General features: G+C 40.8%; 1 protein-coding gene across 1 annotated transcript in view; it reads left to right on the forward strand.

Annotated features, from left to right (window-relative positions):
• Nucleotides 1–21,577, forward strand: part of LRCH1 (leucine rich repeats and calponin homology domain containing 1) — a 248,329-nt gene that overhangs the window by 121,051 nt on the left and 105,701 nt on the right. The window contains exons 3-4 of the mRNA XM_065402085.1: nt 9,940–10,066; nt 19,840–19,945. Of these exons, the coding sequence (XP_065258157.1) occupies nt 9,940–10,066; nt 19,840–19,945 (233 nt within the window). The remainder of the gene's footprint in view (nt 1–9,939; nt 10,067–19,839; nt 19,946–21,577) is intronic.

A 21,577-nucleotide genomic window follows, 5' to 3' on the forward strand; every position in this document is an offset into this window, starting at 1 on the left:
AAGAGCAAACTAGACCCCACACTCAGATAGCTCACCTAGGGTTGGAAATTGGCACGCTCCCACAGATTGTGTGTTTCTCGAGAGACAGAAAAAATGGCAGATGGTCAGCAGCCTCTGGGATATTTCAGTCCACTCCCTGATGTAATTAGTGGGGATGGTCTTGCCATATGTAGACACAACAATGAGCCCGAGTGCACATGAGACCTCTCCAGTCATTTCTGCTGTCCCTATCTCCTCACACCAGTTCATCCTACCAGGAGAGTCCAATTTCCTCAGAGTCTAATAACCTCTTTGAGCTGATGGCTCAACAGTCATAATTTCAAGAAGGGATTTCCCTTACCTGAGTTGGACAAGAATAGTGCTTACCACTGATACCCACCTCAGAGGATGGGGGGAGCTCATGTGAAGATGAATTTAGTACCAGGCACTTGACAGAGCAAGAGGAGAAGCAGTCTATTATTGTTTTATTGTAGTGCTTAGAAGCCCCAACCATGGACCAGAACCCCACTGTGCTAGGCACTGTACAAACTAAACTATGGTTAGATCTCAGAGCAATTCACTATAGACTCAGGATCCTCTCTTCATGGATAAACAATGCCCACGTCCTAGTCATGATTGACAACACCAATGCAGTGTTCTACATCAACAAACAGGGTGGGATAAGGTCACCAACCCTACAAAAGGAAGCCCACCTTCTGATGTTCTGGGCAGGGGGAAACTGTAATCTCTTTTTGCTCTACATATTCAAGGCAGAAAAAAACATTATGGCAAACTGGCTGGGCAGGGAACAGCTAGATCACGTGGAGTGGAGTCTTCATCTAGAAGTGTTTTAGTTACTAATGATGAAAGTTGGGGTCCTGCTGGTAGACCTGTCTGCATCACATTTGAAGTGTAACATCCCTCCTCCTTTTTCTCCTGAAAGGGTGAGCCAAGAGTAGTAGGCACATACTTTCTTCCATTTGACCCAAGAAAGAAGCTCTGGCTTGGATGTTCAGAGAGCCCACTTGATCTTTATCTGTCTGTAAGCGTGTGAGACTCACCCCTGCGGCACCTCCTGCTGGTCTCTTCCGGGAATTAGCTCATCCAGCCTCCGGAGCACCCTCTGCAGGCCGGTGTCTCGCTGCCGCTTGGCCCCCGTGTCCCTCCCGGACCCGGTGCCCCGTTATCTGGAGTGCTGCCCTCTGGCCGTACACCCCTCAGTCTCAGGGTCTCCCCTCCCCAAGGAACTCCCACCCACTATCCTCTCCTCACCTCACCTCAGTATAAGGCTACTGCTAGTCATTGTCTAGCCCCTGCACCCTGGGGCAGACTGCAGTATCAGCCTACTCATCACCGGCAAGGTTGGGTTTGGACCTGCCGCCTTTGCCTACCCCTGGGCTGCCCTCTGCAACCCCCAGTACCCATTGGCCTTCTGCTAGGCCGCAGCCTGGGGCTTTCCAAGCTGGAGCTCCCCAGCTCCTCTGCCTTTCCCCAGCCCTGCTCCACTCAGGTACTCTGCTCAAGTCCCTGCAGCCAGGTCCCTCCCTCTCAGAAGCTCGAGGGAGTCTGCTTGAGCCTCAGCCTAGCAGCCCCTTTATAGGGCGAGCTGCGGCCTGATTGGGGCATGGCCCAGCTGCGGCTGTTTCCCCAATCAGCCTAGGGTTTTCTATCTCAGCCCCTGCCCTCTCCAAGGGCTGGCTTTTAACCCCTTCTTAGCTGGAGCGGGGTGACCGCCCCGTTACACTGTCACATACAGGTTTTTCAAAAGTCTAATGCTCTATTCTTTTTCTAACATCCAGCATTTAAAGGAAAGAACCTCAAAATCTTCCATTTCAGGGTGGTTGAGATGGTGCACCCATGAAGCATGCAAGTCAAAGAGCTTCTCCCCCAACCGGCCTCAAAGCCCACTTACTAAGAGCAGCAGGAGCCTCCGGATCTGCAGGGCAGACACCTGGTTATTCATACCTTCTCAACATTTTACTGGGAGGAAGCTGTCTTTGATAGCAGGTTGCTTGCAGAATTAGAGAAGGAACTTAAAACCTTGTATATAGTTCTGTTAGGTGAATCTTCCTTGAGACAAACTGCTATAAAAATCCCATTGGTTAATGGGTTTGTGGACCTTGTATTGAAAGAAAATAGGAACATTTATTTATTCCTTTCTCTGAGTTAAAGTCCACAGATCTGACCCTCCCTTTATATGAAGCATTTATTTGACCAGTAGGATAAAAAATCCTGCTAGGTTCATTCAAATTTTGGTCAATAAAGTTATGCCGTGCAATAGGAATTCATTGTTTATTGCTATAGAGTGTATAAACTTATTAACAAGTTTTAATCCACATGGGGGATTATCCTTTTCTAAGGAAGCTGTGTTAGCCCTCCCTTATCAGTGAGTGACAGGTCTGATTCTGCCTATGTAGTTGCAAGCAGGCTGAAAGGCAGTTGGACCTTATAACTCAGAGAAAGGATATATTTGTTTAATCAAAATAAATTTTCCTGTTCCATATACTGGCGCCACTGATGAAACAGAGCCTCTTCTGTTTGGTGTGTCTATGCACCCTTCTCTGTTTCTGCACTTTCAGCAATAATGAGGGTATATTTTACCATCCATAATTTAATGGCGCTGTGATGAAAGTAAACTCTGCTTCCCATTCGGACTTTCCTATTATATATCCTATTCTACCAACCTCTTGCTCTACTCACTGTTATTAAAATAATTGAGGGCAAATTCTCTAAGGTCATTTTGTAGTCACAGTAACCTGGCAAATTAAGTTTTAAATTTAATTACACAATGTGACCCTTATACTTCCCCCCCTGTTGCTGAGTAGTTTTCTTTTCCTTGAGCTGTACGATTACTGGAACTGAAATCTGGCTCTGTCGTCCCATCTCCAGATATATTTTCTCATATATATTTTCTATTTGTTTTTTTATTTATTTTAATTAATCACTCTCACCATTAATGAGTGCTCTGAAATATTAAATTTTAGACAGTCCTTACTGGACATGAATGTCATATCTTCAACTCCAGTTTGAAGAGGGAACTAAGGATATTTTATATGAAGAAATTAATTATGGTTCTCAAGTATCATTTCAAAGTGCTGATAAAAAGAGTGAGGAGATGGAGAACTGACAGAAATAAGATTGTTGTTGCCATGGTGATGTTATACGTGTGCTCTAAATTTATTATTAGGTAGTTGTGCTTGCAGCCTCTCAATGATTTAGTGTAAAGAAAATGAATTTGTTTATTTGTATTCTGGATAGCTGCATAGTATTTGTTTATTTGTATTCCCATTTGGATTATGGGAAAATAGTTGTTGGTTGGAACAGCCCAAATATAGTACAGATGTACGTAGTCAAAACTGCATTATACTCTCCTCCCAATAAACTTAAACCTGACTTTCTTCAGGGCAGTGGTATGCCTTTGCTATTTTCTTCTTGTCTTTATTCTTAGCCTTTCCAAAACAGAGAAATGGTCAGCTTTTATATTGTATGTTGCTGGTGTTTGGTAATTTTGTTGGATCTGTGTTCAGTTGAAATCAAGTTTAGAAATCTCAGCCAAAGTTGCTTTTTGTATAACTTTCAGTTTAAGTTGTGGATCTGGATATAAACATTTTATAGTAATTCTTTCAGAACACTGACACTCTGGAAACAGTTGGATTTAGGCATCATAATTTCATGAGAATGATTGTCTTCTGCTTTAAAGCATAGGATTAGATTCTGATTATGGCTACTACAGACTTTCTGTGTGATCTTGGGCATCCCACTTAACATTTATGTCTGTTTCCTGACCTGTACAAAGGGGATAAAAGTATTTACCTACCTTCACAGGGTTTTTTGAAGCTAAAATATTTGTAAAGCATCTTGAATTTTTTGGATAGAAGACTATGTAGATATATAAATAATGATTTTAATATATAGCTTTTGGAGCAGATGTCAAGATTCAGAACTGGATAAAAGAAACTGTGGAGATGAATGTGAGAGATCCATGTGGGAATTTGGGACATTTAATGCAATTATAAATGAAATCTGTCTTGGGTTCTCAAAATACAGTCATGCATAAATTGTTCATTCTTTAGAGGCTTGAACAGTGACATATATTTTAAAATAGCTTTTAAGAGGGTGTGAATGTAAATTAAAGTTAATGGTAGTTGGTACAGGATTTTAACCTGTAAGGAAAAGAAAGCCAGGTGTTTTGAGTCAGAAAAATCTTCAGCTTCATGGGAAAACCAAGAGTTGAGAAGCAAACCACTCTGTTGATTTTTGTGACATATCTTGTAGGAACTTTACCCAAGAAAATAACTCCAAACCACAATGTAAATTAACATTTTTACTTAGTGCTAACTAAGAGTCATGTCTCCTCCTCCTGTCACTCCCAACTTCCAAACCTCCCCCAATATCTCTAAAATAGCTGAGGAGGGACAGGGAATTGAATCCGCCCAGGTGTCCCTGTCTAAATATGATTCCTTTTATTCTGTGTGCCAATCCCCTCCCCCCACACACTCTATCCACCAGGAGGACAATCATTTTACTACGAAGAAGGAAATATGTTCCCTCTAAGGGCTTTATTATTTCCTAAATTATTTTTTTTTGTAAATGTATTTCTAATGATCTTTCTCAGTGAATTTCTCAAGTTTCCGTGTGATATAGAAATCAGTGAAATGGGGAACAGTGAGCAGCCTTACTCCAGTCTAGTCTCAACTTGTTTTCCAGCACTGGATTCATTATATTGCTGTCCCCTTCCCTAGCCTCTTTTCATAAGCCATTTGTTAGCTGAACACCTGCAGACCTCTTGGGCAGATGTGGTTAGAACAGATGGGGTATGGCTCCTGAATGCTAGATGATTTGTGCCAATGTTCAGACATAACATATCCCTTTTAAGAAAAAGTTAATGATGATTGACCACAGGTTGAAATAAAATCATTGTGTTCACCACAGAAGAGTGCTTGCTGCTTTTACTCTGGGAAAGCATGTTTTGTCATCTTTTTTCCAACAGCAGCCTTCGTTGACTCTTGATTTATCCTTTTATGGTATTTAAAAATCTATAAAGTCATATCTAAATTTAAACAATAACCCACTGCAGGTGCACATGTGCATTCTGGGTGAATAAATTTATGTAAGCTAGAGAATTAATGAGCATTTGTGGGAGAGAATTTAACTCGTGACATACAGGACCAGACCCAGGGCTATAATTCCATATGCCATCAGTCACTAGATAGATCAGCAGCCAGAGCTTGGAAATCATGTGGTAGAAATAATGGGCACAATTATTAAGGGCTCTCCCCTCCCCCCCTTCCTCTGCGTTCTTTTTAAAATGGATGGTGGGTCAAGGTTGAGAGCAAGCAACTACTTAACATGAAAACTGAACATGCATTGGTGAATGTGCTGGCCCACCACAAAATTTGTTAAAAAACGTATTTTTTGAAATGGTGTTGATTCACTGGGTTAATGCACTAACCTTGTTCTTAAGCGTTACTGGATTTAAATCCTTGTTTATGATTTTAATTGAAATGATTTCAGTGGTTTCTCTTGATCAATAATGCAAAATTGTTCAATTTGAAGTACTACACAATATATTACATACAATACAGTATGATGCCAATCCTTACTCCTTATGCTGGAAGGACACTGGATACTAATTTGAAAATGAGATGTACCAAGGGATGCTGTAAAGTTGGGGGAGGAAGTCCCTTAACCATTTTTTTGTTGTTGTTAGTAAGAGATTTTGAGTGTACAAGCCTCTTAACAATTTATTATTTTCCAGTTTAACAAAATTAAAATGTATGTCTATGGCTTGATCTGGCTCAGCACAGACCAGAGTATTTTCCCTCTGACTGGCAAAATTACAAGCAGTATGGGAACAAAACAAGAATAGCTTTTCTCTCTCTGTGGCTCTTCCTTCACTATAACCCAGCTCTCTGTTGGAATACCCCCTGCTACTGCAGAGATGCAGGAGAATGACCATGTGGCCCATTTGCACGTCATCTTCTTTGCAGCACTTGAGTATGCAATAAATAAATAAATAAATAAAATGTTCCAGAGAACCCTAACATTAAAAAGAGAACTTCAAAAAATGTGTTTCCTGTAGCAACTTTCCACCCCCTGCTGCTATGGTACATTGTATTCATATTATGAGAGCTGCTGCTATTGGGACAGCCCTGGCTTCCTCCAGAGCAGTGGTTCTCAACCAATTTACCATTGCGGGCCGCATCCAATACTACCTGTATGGCCTTGAGGATGTCACATGGGCTGCAGCTCTGTGCTGATTGGGCCGCAGGTTGAGAACCACTGCTCCAGAGGTAGCACCTGACAGGCACTCTTCAGAACTCAGTCAGAAGAAGGGGAAAAAGCAGCTTACCTGATGGAACAGTCCCTCCAGCTAAAGCAGTAGTGGGAGGATGAACCTTAGTTGGAAGGAGAGGTCAGATTGTATATGGGGAAAAATGTAGTGAGCTCCATCCACAATAGGAGTTCTCCCCGGATGAGATGCTGCTCACAGTAGACTGCAGAGGTTCAAAATATGATCATGCATTCTCTGATCTCCTTGAATTCAGCTCCTTCTCAGTGGATTCTGAATATACCATGGGCTCTGCTAGACCCCTTATGCTTGGCTTACCTGCAGTGAGACTTCTATGTCTGTGAGGATTTGGCTCTTACTTGATTATGGGAGGAAGTGGCAGTACTCTCCCAAACCCAGTCATTTGTGGTGACAAAATGGGCTGTCGTAATATGATCCACCCTCACCACCTTATGTGTTTTGAAGATCAGTGAAATGTTAAAAATATTGACATTTAAAATATTATCATTGGGCACCTTATCATCCTTTGAAATGAATAAGGTAGGTCACACTTTGAGAGCTATTGTTCCAAATTTTGCATACATTTGCAAAAGTGACTGTTTCAGTTCATGTCTTTGAGGCTGTCCCAGCAAGGTAGCAGCTAGAGTCGTAGTTTTATTTATTTAAAATGAAAGCCTAGATTCTGGAGAACAAAAAAGCATAAAAGAAGTGCTGATGCACTTCACTGCTGATCAGCTCAATCTGAGCCCCAGGTGGAAGGGAGTGAAGGTTCCCAACCCTCTGCCTTTTTCTCTGCTCTGCTTACCTGAGTATATGAATATTGTTTAGTATTCCAATCTAAACAAGGTTCCTTTTGTTCTCCACCAAGAAAAAGTCCCAAAGAAGCCAGTCTTGTGTTACCCCAACTGTTTTTCTTTTTATGCTTTTTCCAGAGTCTTAGATTTATTTCTTTGATAAACCATTCAGCTACAGCCAACTATGTAATGCTGCAGCCTCTACTCATCTCTCCTTATCTAGATTGCTAAGTTGCTCCTTCGCAGGAAGAAAAAGCCTCCATTGGGTCTGAAACTGATATTTAAACCTCAAACTCAGAATTCATGAGAACTGGGTTTACCTGCTGAGAAATGTTTGTTCTGCAATGTGGTTTGGAAGCTTAGTGGGGAAGATAGATTCAAAAGGTCTTCCAGAATTTCTGGTTAAAGGACAAGAAAAAGGGTTCTCATTATTCACTCTTTAGCTCTCAGTGCTATGGAAACAGCCTGTCCCACCTTGGATCCTAAATCGGCATTCTAGTTCTACAGACCCCCAGAATAATTTTCTGATAAATGGCTTTCTTCCATAAGGTGAACTTAACTCTTTTCTGTTTGACCTGCCTAAAAAACCTAATGCTTGTTTGAGGGGCCCCCGGTAGACATAAGTTTGCAAGGAACTATCAAGAAAAGATTTAATTTGTAGCCTTCTGCTGTTAGGTTTTCAGATCAGCTATATCAGCTCAAATAGTCTGAAATTCATTAGGATCCAGAATTCTCTGCTTTTTCACATTAAGAAAGTTTGAAGGAATTTCTGAAACATTGTGGCCAGAACTAACAGTTGTAATGATATGACTTGGGTGTTTTCTGTGTGTTGCTGCTAATTTAGCACTTTTCTGGTGGCTTGCATAGCATTGTGGATCAGGCTGTTAGGCGGGAACCTTCCCTCCTCGCTTGGTGTGTTACTCTGATTGTGCCTATGTTTTTTTGGAGAATTTTTAGGCATTACTTCTAACAGTTCAGATATCCAGGTAACTCTGCTTCTTCCATCATCTCATGCCAAGAACCCTGAACTTTTCACTTCAGGAATGCATTGTGATTGCTCACTCCTTAACTGAAAGAGTTGGCCTGTTGAATTCTTAACAAAGATGTCCAATTATTTTTAAAGCAAAAAAAGAAAGAAAGAAACCACAAACCCTTTCAGCTCATATTTATACACCAGAAAGAAACTAAGATGAGCACAAGACCTTTAAAAAAAATTGTGGGGTTACTTTTAAAATTTCTCTGCGGGAACAGAGCCTTTACAAAGGTTGATTTACTGTTTATCCATTTTGAAGGATTCAGATGGCCTTGAGGCTTCCTGATATGCCATTGTGCTTAAAGAATTGTATATAAGAATCACAGCAGCAGTGTCCTTCCTGATCAGGATCAGAGCATACACCAACTGGGCTGTAGTTTCTTCCTTGACAGCTAGAGGTGAAACCTTGTTAGATAAACTGTGCTGGGCACCTTGATCAGGCATTGGTGACTGCTGCATTTGGCTGAGAGAGGTTTGGAGACAGCCCTCCTTTGAGGTTTCTCTTTTAATGGAAGAAATGATTGGGATCATAGTTGGTGTCTTCCCATTCAGATTAGCCTTTGCATTCTGAGAGTCCTGTCAGATACTGTTGTTTAGAACACTGTTGTCTATTCTGATCAAAGTCACAGAAACACACAGAGTTAACTGTTAGTTTGTTTAACTGAGTTGATTAATACACCAACCCAGCCTGATGAACATTATCCTATGAGGTTTAGAAAAAGGAAGTTCCTGTTAGGGATGAGAAGTGCAGGCTAACCTTCATTCTTTCACATAAAGATTTTCTCAAACTGGGGAGCAAAGAATGCGCAAAGGAGGAACAATGAAGGAGAAACTTTTCAAGGATGGGAGAGTGATAGATTTGTGGTTTAATCACAGTATTAGGAATCAGAAGCCTTGAAGTATACTCTCCAGCTCTGCCACAGACTTCCTGTGTGGCCTTGGGCAAGTAATTTTATTTCCTGTCCCTTAGTTTTCCCATCTGCAAAATAAGTATGATAACACATCCCTAACTCACAGGGAACTTTAATATATGTGAGGTGTTCATATAATGTGGTGTTGTGTTATAGTAAAGTTCATTAATAAATGTTGGATTTGGTTGGTTGCCATCTTTTCTATTGTTGTTACCAAAGAGGGAGAAAACACTATAGTCTATTTTGCAAGATCAAGTCACAGAAAACGAATGATCAGGTAAGAGAATAAACAACTTGGCTTTTCCAATCTGAAATATGTGAAGAGTTTCGGGCTGTAAAGAATTTTCGGTGCTTCAAATTCCTGGTGGAAAAACGGGTTGCAACAGACACAGAGAGAAGTCTTCGCATGTAGCTGTGTTTTTGAGAACCGGAGGCATGCCAGTGTTTTTCCTATGATCAGTTGTTAGCCTGTCTTTCAGTTAGCTGGGGGGAAAAAGTGTCATATTTATGCTTACTTCAGTAAAATCATAGATTTTTTAAAATGCTTGCAGCTACTGCCCTCACTGAGTTTCCTGTATTTGTTGTGAAGGAAAACAGCTGTTGTAAGTTGATGTCACTTTGTTCATGCAGTATAGTCATGAGTAAACTATAAAATTAATTCTTTTGTTTCAGGACGGTGATATTCCATAAAGCTGTTTTGTTCACTAAATGGAGATTTTTTTCTAATTTTGCTTATGTTTGATGTTTTTATGCAGTTTTTATTCCAAAACTTTCATTTACCCTTTTTTATGTGCATGCAAGTTGATATATCAAGATATCTCAATAACTGGACTCTTTAAATAGCACATTGTAATCTCATATTTTCTAAGTGAGGATACAATAGAATGTAACTTGTATTTTTAATGTTTGTTTTTGTTTCTTTTGTTGCAGTCGAAATCAGCTTTCTTCTTTGCCAGCTTGCCTGTGTGGTCTTCCTCTAAAAGTCTTAATTGCAAGTAACAATAAGCTAGGTTCCCTTCCAGAAGAGATAGGTCAGCTAAAACAGTTAATGGAACTGGTATGTTACTGATTTGAATGTTTGTTTTTTGTTTGTTTTATTACTAGTTACAGTATAATCAACTTTGTAAAGAACGTCCTGCAAAAGCCTAATGATACAGTAATCACTGTTACACAGTCAGTGCCCCTTAATATGTGGTGAACTTCTTAATTGCATCAAATAGGAAAAATGTTACAGTGTAACTGTCTCCTTTCCAGGCTCCCTGTCATCCACATCACTATCCTTGGGTTCATATAAAACACATCAGTGAAGATCATCTTGCCTACCTGTTGTTCTCACTGCATGACCAAATCATTCCTCTGTTCTCACTGCATGACCAAATCATTCCTACTGGCTCCCTGTTTTGCTGCAATAAGTTCAAGTTTCTTGTTCAGGCCTCCAAGTCCCTTCCTAGCTCTGCCCCTCTCAACTCGTCTTTTTTTTCTTTTCTTACCTCATTGTGTTTTACAAATTATGCTCATCTTTTCAGTCTCTTTTAGTTTCTCTCACAAATATTTCCATGCTGTCCATTATGCATGGAATGTCTTCTCTGAAGTGATCCATACGGCCACTGTCCTCTTTCTGCAAAACCTACCCCTTCTGTAATGGCTATAAGAAATCAGCCAGTTATTGAGGGCATGGAGGGCAGGAACTAAATGGCACTTGAGAATTTTTTTTTTAAATTACAAATATATATGAAAAGGTTATCTGTAAAAGACTATATATATTTTAATGTTTTCTCCTCCCTCACTTTCTTCCCTTTATATGACGCCTTGTTTTCTTAAAGTGTAAACTGTTTTGGACTGTCTTCTGTTTATTTCTGATCACCTAACCCTTTTGAGAATAGCCATTAGTAAATGAACCAGTTACTCTGGCATTGCTCCTGAATTCCCAGTAGAAATTATATTGCAACATTTTTCTTACTGGTATAGTCTCTACCTACTGCTTCTATCTTGGGTATTTCTAAGGTGTTGTCACCGTGGTGTCAGAAAGTGTCTGCTCACCCATCTTATTTTTTAAATAATATTTCCTATCCTTAAAGCCTGAACCTGTTACATGGTGTTGAGTTAACTTTGGCCCCAGTCCTGCAACTGGCTGTCCCTCCGTGGAGCTAGTTGCAAGATTGGGGTGTTTAAGTAGTAGCTGAGAGTATTCAGCAGGTCTCAGGATTCAGCCCTTACAACTATAGTTGGGCTAACTGTAGTTGGATACTTTTTTTTTTTTTTCTTACTCTCCCTTGGGATGTATGGGGTCTTTATAATGGCTTATAGGATGTTTAATGTTTTTCTTTTTTGTGAAATGTGTACTTTATTGGTTTATCTTTTTTCATACTTCATCATATTTATAATGACTTCTTAATGAAAATTAAAAAGTTATCAAATTAAAACACAAACAAAAACAATGTCACTACTTTAAAATGAAACTGCTAGTTATAATGATGGTTTACTTTATGCTTAATCTATTAGTGGATTTATTTTATTAAGTTTTTATTTGCAAGTACAATTCAGGAGTATTAAACATCTCCCTTTTTAGGGGACAGAATGACTAGGTGGATTATTAATGGGATTTGAATCCTGTCAACTCTTGGTCACTGCTGGTTTGAATGTGACATTACTTAGCAATGAATAAACATCCTTGTCATCTGACGGCTGTTTTGGGGTCTCTCTGAGGCTAGGTCTACACTACCCGCCTGAATCGGCGGGTAGAAATCGATCTCTTGGGGATCGACTTATCGCGTCTCGTCAGGACGCGACAATCGATCCCCGAATCGACGCGCTTACTCCACCAGCGGAGGTGGGAGTAAGCGCCGTCGACTGGGAGCCGCGGCAGTCGATTTTGCCGCCGTCCTCACAACAGGGTAAGTCGGATCTGATACGTCGAATTCAGCTACGCTATTCGCGTAGCTGAATTTGCGTATCTTAAATCGACCCCCCCCCCCCCCCGTAGTGTAGATGTAGCCTGGAATAAGTTGGTGGTGCCAGTCTATTTCTCGTTGGACTGCATTTCATATTTTAGTTGACACTAAGTGGCATCCTTGATAGCAGTTTCAGTGAAGAACTACTGAAATACCTTCCCATCCTACTAGTCCATCGAGAACAGGTTGAAACACACTGACAAAGTAGTTTAGCACTATCCATGCAGTTACTGTTTCATGGAGGGTTACCAGGTGTCCGGTTTTTGACTGGAACGCCCAGTCGAAAAGGGACCCTGGAGGCTCCGGTCAGCACCGCTGACCAGGCTGTTAAAAGTCCAGTGCTCCGTGCGGCTCCTGGGAAGCAGCCGGCATGTCCCTCCGGCTCTGAACTGCGGCCAATGGGAGCTGTGGGGGTGGCGCCTGGGGGCAGGGACAGCACGCAGAGCTGCCTGACCACTTCTCCACCTAGGAGCCGGAGGGACGTGATGCCAGTTCCTGGGAGCCACCTGAGGTAAGCGCCTCCCGGAGCCCGCCCCCCTCAGCCCCTCTTGCAGAAAAATTGCCCAGAGTCCATTCCTGCACCCCAAACCCCTCATCCCTGGTCACACTGCAGAGCCCGCACCCCCAGCTGAAGCCCTCACCCCCTCCTGCACCCCAATCTCCTGCCCCAGCCTGAAGCCCCCTCTCGCACCCTGAATTCCTCGGCCTCAGCCTGGAGCCCCCTCCTGCACCCCAAATCCCTCATCCCTAGCCCCACACCAGAGCCCGCACCCCCAGCCAGAGCCCTCTGCCTCACCCCCTCCCACTCCCGCACCCCAACCCCTAGCCTGGAGCCCCTGCCCACACTCCAAACCCCTTGGCTCCACTCCACAGCCCAGAGCCCCCTCCTGCACCCCATACACCTCTTTCCCGGCCCCGCCCCAGAGCCTGCTCCCCCCCCCCAGCTGGAGCCCTCACCCCCTCCTACAACCCAACCCCCTGCCCCAGCCCGGTGAAAATAAGCGAGCAAGCGATGGAAGGAGGGAGGATGGAGTGAGTGGGGGCAGGATCTTGGAGAAGGGGTGGGGCAGGGGTGTTCAGTTTTCTGCCATTAGAAAGTTGGCAACCCTAGTTCCATGAGTAAACAGAGAATTTGCATTACGTAAAAATAAAAGCCCTGCTTCTGATTTAGCTTTTAAAAATTAAAAGCAAAATTATTTAAGAGGTTCAAAAGAAGTACAAATTGTGCTCAGGAGGAGGCAGGACTCTTTGGATTTTTGTTTTGTTTTGGGTTCCTACTGTCTTTTGTACGACCACTGTTTCAAAAGACAACAGACTTGACTGATTCTGCTACTTCCCAGTCCCAGCATCAGTGTCACTCTTTGGAGGCAGCAAGAAAATGTAAAAATTACTTTTCTAAAAATAATTGCAAAACAACATTGTAGCACGTATCACTTTGGTTAGAATCTGACTGGAACAAGAGGGTAGAAAAACTTGTGTGAAAGCTGAAAGTATGACTCTAATCTTTTTTCCTGTGTTCTGTATGGTTACAAAATAGCATGTTAACATAACAAGGTTTGTTAAATATGTGAATAATTCAGTTCTGATGACATAATCTCCTTATGTTGATGACCACTGTGATTATTTATGTCACTATTCAAATTGGATTGTTTGCTTGGAAATTGCTAACCTATGACGTATTGGATGGGGTAAAGTGGAATATAAATTAAAGCATATTGATAAATAGTGCTACAGTATATGATGCAGAGACGTTTATATGGATAGGTTGTCACAGATTAAGCTGGGTCTCATAACCCAAATAAAAGCATTTACCAGTATAATGTTTCTGTTGCTATTGTACAATACTGTTTTATAGAAATTTAACATTTTCACCATTTAACTGCACCCAGATTTTAGTAAATACATTCCATAGAGCAAATTGTATTTGTTGTGTAAATCTGTTTTTAGTCTCTGAAATGAAACATTGAAATGTCTTTTAATGTCTATTTAGATGCTACCACTTTAGTAAACATTCAGATTATTTTCAAGTATTGGTTAGGAAAATAACTTTCCTCTGGTTGTTGCAATTAATTACAATTCAGTAGTTCAGTTATTTTCCTTGCATTCAGTACCGTCTCAGATGGCATAAGCTCTAAGAGAACTGGCTTGGTTATTAAAATGTTAACTCATGACTGAATCATGATTTTTTAGATGGATGTGCAGGATGAAATTCACTTAATGTTGAGGGCTTGCATAAACTCATATGTGCCAGTTACACCAGTTCAGACATAGTTTAAGGATTTATTTGGTCTTTGGCAGTATGGTGAATTTCACCCTTTGAAAACACACAGCAATCAATATTTTAAGCAAATTTAAAATGTTTTAGTAGGTAGTGAACAAAAGATTTAATCAGATGAAAGGCCTATTAATATTTAGTGGCATACTACTGACTGTTTGAATAATCTGGAAGACACCTGGAATCTTATTCAATGGATGTCAGTTTCTATGTCTAAACCTTCCAATAATAAGTATTAAAGTAAAACTGGATATCTTTACCACCACCATTTGTTTAATTATGCTTAACCTACTAACTGATTGTTATCCTTGCTTGCTTGGACCATCTATTGGAATAAACTTGTATTAACATTTATAAGAATAATTTCAGAAAGAAATCCAAAATGAATGGAACCACATTGTAGTTGTCTTTTCTACTAATTTGTAACCATTAACATTTAAAGATATTGAGTGAAATTAATCTTGTTCCTGTATACCAACAGGATTTCATAATCCTTTGAGTTCTTTTAAAATAAAGTTGAATCTGTTTCAATCAGCTGACTGTGGTTCTACTCTGAAAAGTGACTTAGTAAAACGACATTGTAGAGTTCCATGATATTTTGTTTGTCTCAGTTATTTCATATTCAATGTCCTGTTTATAAGAAAATATTTTTTCCTGTTGGCAATGTTGCATACTCAACTCTGAGATCTAAAAGTCAGTCTGGGTTCTTTTCTTTTTATATATAATCACCAGTAATAAATTCTGCAGACTAAATTCTGTCCTCATTTATAGTTGGAGAAACTAATTGTCTTCAGAAGGGATAATGAAGGTGTAACTGCAACTGTTGTGTGCTGCAACTGAAATATAGTTGAATAAGGCTGATTGAGCCAGAATTGAATCCAGCTCCCCCTTCCTTGTCTGAGTTGGTTCTAATAATGAGTAAAAAGCAAAAGCAAATGTTTTTAATGGCAAGGTAACTAGGTATGCACCAGACTGGAAATTCTGTAAGTGCCTTTGGTACATTAAATACAAAGTTTTAAAATTTAAATATGAAAATGAATAATAAAATCAACACTGTGTTTTTCTTTCGTTTAAATAAAATAATTGACTTTGTAGATGTTGGGAAAATATGTAACTCTTGACAAATCATCCAGTGGGTCAACAGCCTGATGATTTTTACTTGCTATCAGTGCTCAAAGTGCACACAGAATTTTTTGCGGAAGATGGGACTGAGATGGTGGAAACCCTTCAGCAGGTCCAAATGTATGTAGTAGTTTTGAAAAGTGAGATGGACACAGAGTGAAACAGAAGCTTTAGAGTTAACTGAATTGAAATTATTATAGATACACCTCTAACCCGATATAACGCGGTCCTCAGGAGCCAAAAAATCTTACCGCGTTATAGGTGAAACCGCGTTATATCGAACTTGCTTTGGCCTCGAGCATCTCCGTTATTAATAGTCAGCAAATAGCCCTGCCCCCATCCAACCCCCACCTACTTCCTGCCCCCCGACTGACCCCTCTGAACCCCCGACCCATCCAACCCCCCCCATCCCTAATCACTCCCAGGACTCCCACACTGAGCCACGCGCCGCACCGGGACGGGCACTAGGACCCGGGGAGCCGGCGCACGGAAGCGTTCACACCTGCTCGACCACATCAGCTGGGGCGAGCCCCGCGGGGGCGGGGCAGGGGGAACTGACCCGGCAGCCGCTGCCCTGTCCGCGGAGCATGCCCAGCCGAGCGCAGCAGCTGAGCCCACGACGGGGAGCAGGGCAGGCAGCCTCACCCGAGGTGCCCACATGTGCCTGGTCCCCGCCCCGTGCCCACGCAGTGCCGGGGGAGGGTGAGCTATCGGCGGGCGGCTCCTGCCGTGAGTGCCCGCGCTCAGTCCGTCTCTCCTCCTCCGCAGAGCCCCACACAGCCCGTCTCTGGTGAGGACGCTGTGGCCAGCTGCCCGCCGGGGCACACGGAGCCCCTGACTGCGGGCAGGTAGTGCGGCGTTGTGGACCCGGAGAACCCGCCTGGCGCTGCTGCGAGTGGGGCGCAGCCTGCCAGCCGGGCCCGCTGTGTGCCAAGCCCTCCAGTACCGGGACGGGCACCTGCACGGCACCGTCTAGGACAGGCACCTCTCCCTGCCCTGGATCTGCAACTTCCCCGCATGGACCAGTCTTCCCCAACTTCTCGGCACCGGATGGAGCCCGTGTGACGTTCCCCTGCACTGCAGCTCCCCTCCTCGGGCTGTGGCTCTCCCATGCTGCCTGTCCCCTGACCACCCCCCCAAGACCCTCTGCCCCTTATCCAACCCCTTGGCCCCAGCCCGGCACCCTTAACACGCCACTCAGAGCAGCGTGTCGGAGCCAGACACGCTGACGCGCTGCTCTGCCGGAGCGCGCAGCCCCGCCCCCCAGAGCTCTGCTTTACCGCGTTATATCCGAATTCGTGTTATATCAGGTTGCGTTATATCGGGGTAGAGGTGTAGTTTACACCTGTCCTAAGGGGTGAATCCTCTCCATGACCATGAAGAGATGCCTGTTAACGGCATTACTGTGCTGCTGCTGCTGAGGAGATGTGGCCCGTGTATGGAAATGTGCATCCCTTCAGTGCCAAGGAGCTTAGCTGCATGAAGACAAGCTGCATGCTGCTGTAGAGCAGGACTTTGGAGGTAGCTCTAGTGTACAACTATACGCTACTGTAAAAAACTGAGTATTTAGAACCCTTAACTTCAAACTTTCGATAGTGCTAACAGTACTAACTTGTTTGCCCACTATTTGACCTCCAAATTCCACTTGCCATAGAAATTTACTTAAATTGACTATTGTTCTCCAGTCTTATTTGAGAGAGCTTGTCCATGTTGTCAAACAGGGAGACAACTGATATGAATAAAATGGAATTATTAGAAGAAGTCTGACCTTCACCAAATATTAACCTTTGGAATTTGAAAAGGCATTTAGAGTACATTATTTTAATTGTCTGCAGATGTCCTTGAAGCCAAGATGCAAAACAAAAGCAGGGTAATGTATTACATACTGGAATTAGGAGGAGTACCCTGCTCTTGATTTGTCATACGTACCCAACCAGAAAGTAAAAAATGTTGTATGCAGTGTTGAGTCGGATAAAAGATACTATTATCTCTGGATATCTTGTGACTATGAACTAAAGAGATGAGTTTTATTCTTCGATTTCTTAAAAGGTCACCAGCAGACTTTGTCCTTGCAGTTACTAACAACCATAAAATTATTATACTTCCTTGAAAAATTCTCTTACACCTTGAAACCAAGTCGGTTTTATTAAAGATTCATACACACATAGAAATATGCTTCTAGACACATCCTTACCATACAATTTTTCTGCAAGAGGGGCACTTTACCTTTTAAACTGTATGTTCTAAAAAGTAAATGCTTAATTATGAACTTGTTTCAAGTCTTTAGATAAAAATTAGGGCAGTAAATCCCTAAAAATATTTGGACTAAGAACTATGCAATTAACCATACTTTACAGTAGTTTGGACAAGAGACAGTTTCCAGTGCACTCATTAACAAGGATTTTTTAATTTCCTTGTCTAAAACCTAAAACAATTCCCTGGCTCTGTTTTGAGAAGGGAAGGAAGTTTTGGCTGCAGTGGGATCCTGATAAGGAGACTTTTATCTCTCTGATACCCAATCCAATATTGTCAAATAGAGCTCCCTCCCCCTTCAGTTTTCTCACTAATTATTCTTTGAAGAAATTCTTGATTTGGAAATGGCATGGACATAATATGTTTGAATAGTATTAGAGAAACTCCCTTCAAAGGACTAAATTTGAAACCTGTTTTGGGGAACTGCAGAATCTTTGAGCTTATGGGTATTGTTCAACTCTGCCACTTGAAACAATAACGGTAAAAGTAGGAGTTAATGTCCTTAAGAAATTCCCTTGTCTCTTTAGGGGAAAGTATTATCACTACGTAAATCATACTCTTGGAGATACAGTGTCTCCTTCCTTTTGTTGATCTCCATATTATACAGCACATGAAATCTTGCAGGACCATTCTAGTCAAATGACAATGCATCACAGGTTTAGGCAAAAGGTTCAGCGTTCTTTTCAGTGTCATATTGACTACATACTGGTGTGTTTGCTAGTATAAGCTAAAGCCTGTAAGTTAATTTGATCTTGTTTTAAAATGCCCTGATGACAGGAGTTGATCTTGATTACTGATTTTAGGCTTTTCAGAATCTTGATTAATGCATCAACAGTATTAGTATTATTAATGCATTTATTTTATATATGTATTACTAGTATTAATGCATTTCCTACTTTCCATTACACCTTGTGTTGGATCAACTCCATCTTGTACTGCATCTTAACTTTACAAATCTAACTTTCTAGCAGTTGTTCTTTTAGAGATTGTGAGATGAACAGAAGCTTCATCTTGGTCCAGGTTGTTAAAACCTGAGATGAGGGGCCTAATTCAGCCCTCTATAAATTATCCATTGGGGCATTGAAATGTACAGGAATTGTTCTTTTTGTACCTCTTGTAAATTTCAACAACCTCCCTGATCACAGGAACAAAGCACACAGCACTCAGTATAGTGGGGCCCGTACACCTGTCATTGCGAATTAACCAGTGGAGTGCTCTCTTCCTGTGCTTTGGAGAACTTGCAGACATTCTGAGTTCACAGAGTACTCTGATTAAAACTATATATTATAATTTTTAGGTGTGGTAAACTTGGGACCTCTTAACCAAGAAAATAGGGTAAAGCACCTATATGATTTAGGAGTCTAAATTCCTTTACCTTTCAATGAGACTTATGCTTTTAAGTCACTTACGTGCTTTTGAAACTTTTTACCTAATGCTCTTTTAACAACCTCTGCATTTCCCATCAAATAAATGATGTTTTTTATAAAAGAGGAGAGTTGTTTCCCACCATCTTAAATTGGTACTGTCACATTGAATTGCCAGTTCTCTTTCTCTCTCTTTCAAATAGGTGACTTTTGTAAGAGGAGACTGTTTCTCCTTCTGTAGAGTTTAAAGTATGAATTGCATACCTACCGGTAATTGTGAGCCCCTTCCTATATCCAGTTCTTAAACTAGTGTGTAAAAATAACTGCAATTGTGTTATGTTTTTGTGTTGCTAGCATTTTGGTTTTAAAAAAGGAAAAATCCCTAAATCAATTTTTTTTTAAATAGATTATAAATTGGGTTTCAATCTCCACCAAACCTCCCCGCAAGTAATCTAATTTAGAGTCCCATCAAAAGAGAGTCGCTTGATTTTAGAAAATTGTTCATTTCCTATCAGTGTTCTGCCTCCCCCATCCCCTCCCGGCAGATTGCAAAGTCCTTCAGCAATTTACTGGAAAATCAAAAACAGATGTAGGAAAATGAACAAGGAGCCCAAATGGCCCTCTGCGTAACTTCACTAAGCAAACCTAAGTAAATGCTGTATTTTGGTTTTATGTGATGTGACACTTATCACATGGCTAGTTTTTCAGTGCGAAGATAAGACATGGCAGGTTATATGAATTTACGTTTCATTAACCTGGAAAACATGTTTTAATGGATCAACAAAGTACTTCGAATTTCACACCCATAATAGTCAACTGTCTTGAGGGAAGACAGTTCATCATCTCCTTATTGCTTTTAATATAGGATGTCAGCTGCAATGAAATCACAACTTTGCCACAGCAGATAGGCCAGTTGAAATCTCTAAGAGAACTGAATATCAGAAGAAATTACCTCAAGGTTTTACCACAAGGTAAAAAGAAAAGAAAAAAAACTTTAAAATTACTTTTTAATTACAACTTAGAAAATATGCATGTTTAATTATGTAAATAAGTAAGATTAAAAACCTCGCATTTCCTTGTGCTAAAATTTGTTGAATTTGGTGGATTTACCATGCATCAGCAACATACTACAATACTTACTGCCAAACAGAAGCAGTATGTGCGTCTTTTTAAAATGAATTATCTTTGTGATTCATGGTGGCTTGATACTTGTCTTCAAATCATTGGTTTGAAGAGTATTTATTTATGAATGACCTATGCAGGCAGACCCTCCGCTGATATAAAATGTTTTAGCTCTGTTGTGGAGTTATGACAATTTACACCAGCTGAGGATCAGCCCTGTGGAGTCCTAGAATATTTTAGGAATCTTGGAGAAAAGTATATCATGTACTTAAAAGTACTGTGGTTTTTTTCCTGAGGTCATTGTACTTGCATTAGAAGCCTAATCAAATCGGTACTGCTTCAGTGTGAGTAGAAGTTGCATATTATTAGGGCTGTCAAATGATTAATAAAATTAATTGCGATTAATCGCGCTGTTAAACTATAATAGAATACAGTACCATTTAAATATTTCTGGATGTTTTCTACATTTTCAAATATATTGATTTCAGTTATAACACAGAATACAAAGTGTACAGTGATCACTTTATATTTATTTTTGATTACAAATATTTGCACTGCTATAACATGAAATATACGGCAGAATGCGGGTAAAACAGAGCAGGAGACATACAATTCTCCCCCAAGGAGTTCAGTCAGAAATTTAATTAATGTCATCAGCATGGGCGCATGTCCTCTGGAACAATGGCCGAAACATGAAGAGGCATATGAATCTTTAGCACACCTGGCATGTAAATATCTTGCAACGACAGCTTCAGTAGTGCCATGCAAACACCTGTTCTCACTTTCAGGTGACATTGTAATTAAGAAGTGGGCAGCATTATCTCCCATAAATGTAAACAAGCTTGTTTCTCTTAGCAATTGGCTGAACAAGAAGTAGGACTGAGTGGACTTGTAGGCTCTAAAATTTTACATTGTTTTGTTTTTGAGTTATGTAACAAAAAATAACATTTGTAAGTTGCATTTTCACGATAAAGAGATTGCACTACAGTACTTGTATGAGGTGAATTGAAAAATACTATTTTTTGTTTATCATTTTTACAGTGCAAATGTATGTAATAAATAACATAAAGTGAGCACTATACACTTTATATTCTGTGTTGTGATCAAAATTGATATATTTGAAAATGTAGAAAAAATCCAAAATATTTAATAAATTTCAATTGGTATTCTGTTGTTTAACAGTGCGATTAATCACGATTAATTTTTTTGAGTTAATCGCGTGAGTTAACTGCGATTAATCGACAGCCCTAAATATTATGTTACTGTCCAAGTGATGATACCTTAGGAAATGCACCAGAAGAAATTCTATATCGTCCTCTTGGTCTCTGGTATTTGATTACCAACACCATTAAACTGTTGTGGTTAGTTTTTACACACTGATACACAGTATTGGCATAAAACTGTGTGTATATTTGGGGGATATTAAAGCAATAAGATATTAAACGGGGAAGTGGTGCTTATTAACATACACCTTAGGTATG

This window comes from Emys orbicularis, chromosome 1 (genome assembly GCF_028017835.1).
Source record: "Emys orbicularis isolate rEmyOrb1 chromosome 1, rEmyOrb1.hap1, whole genome shotgun sequence".
In the NCBI taxonomy this organism is placed as follows: domain Eukaryota; kingdom Metazoa; phylum Chordata; order Testudines; family Emydidae; genus Emys; species Emys orbicularis.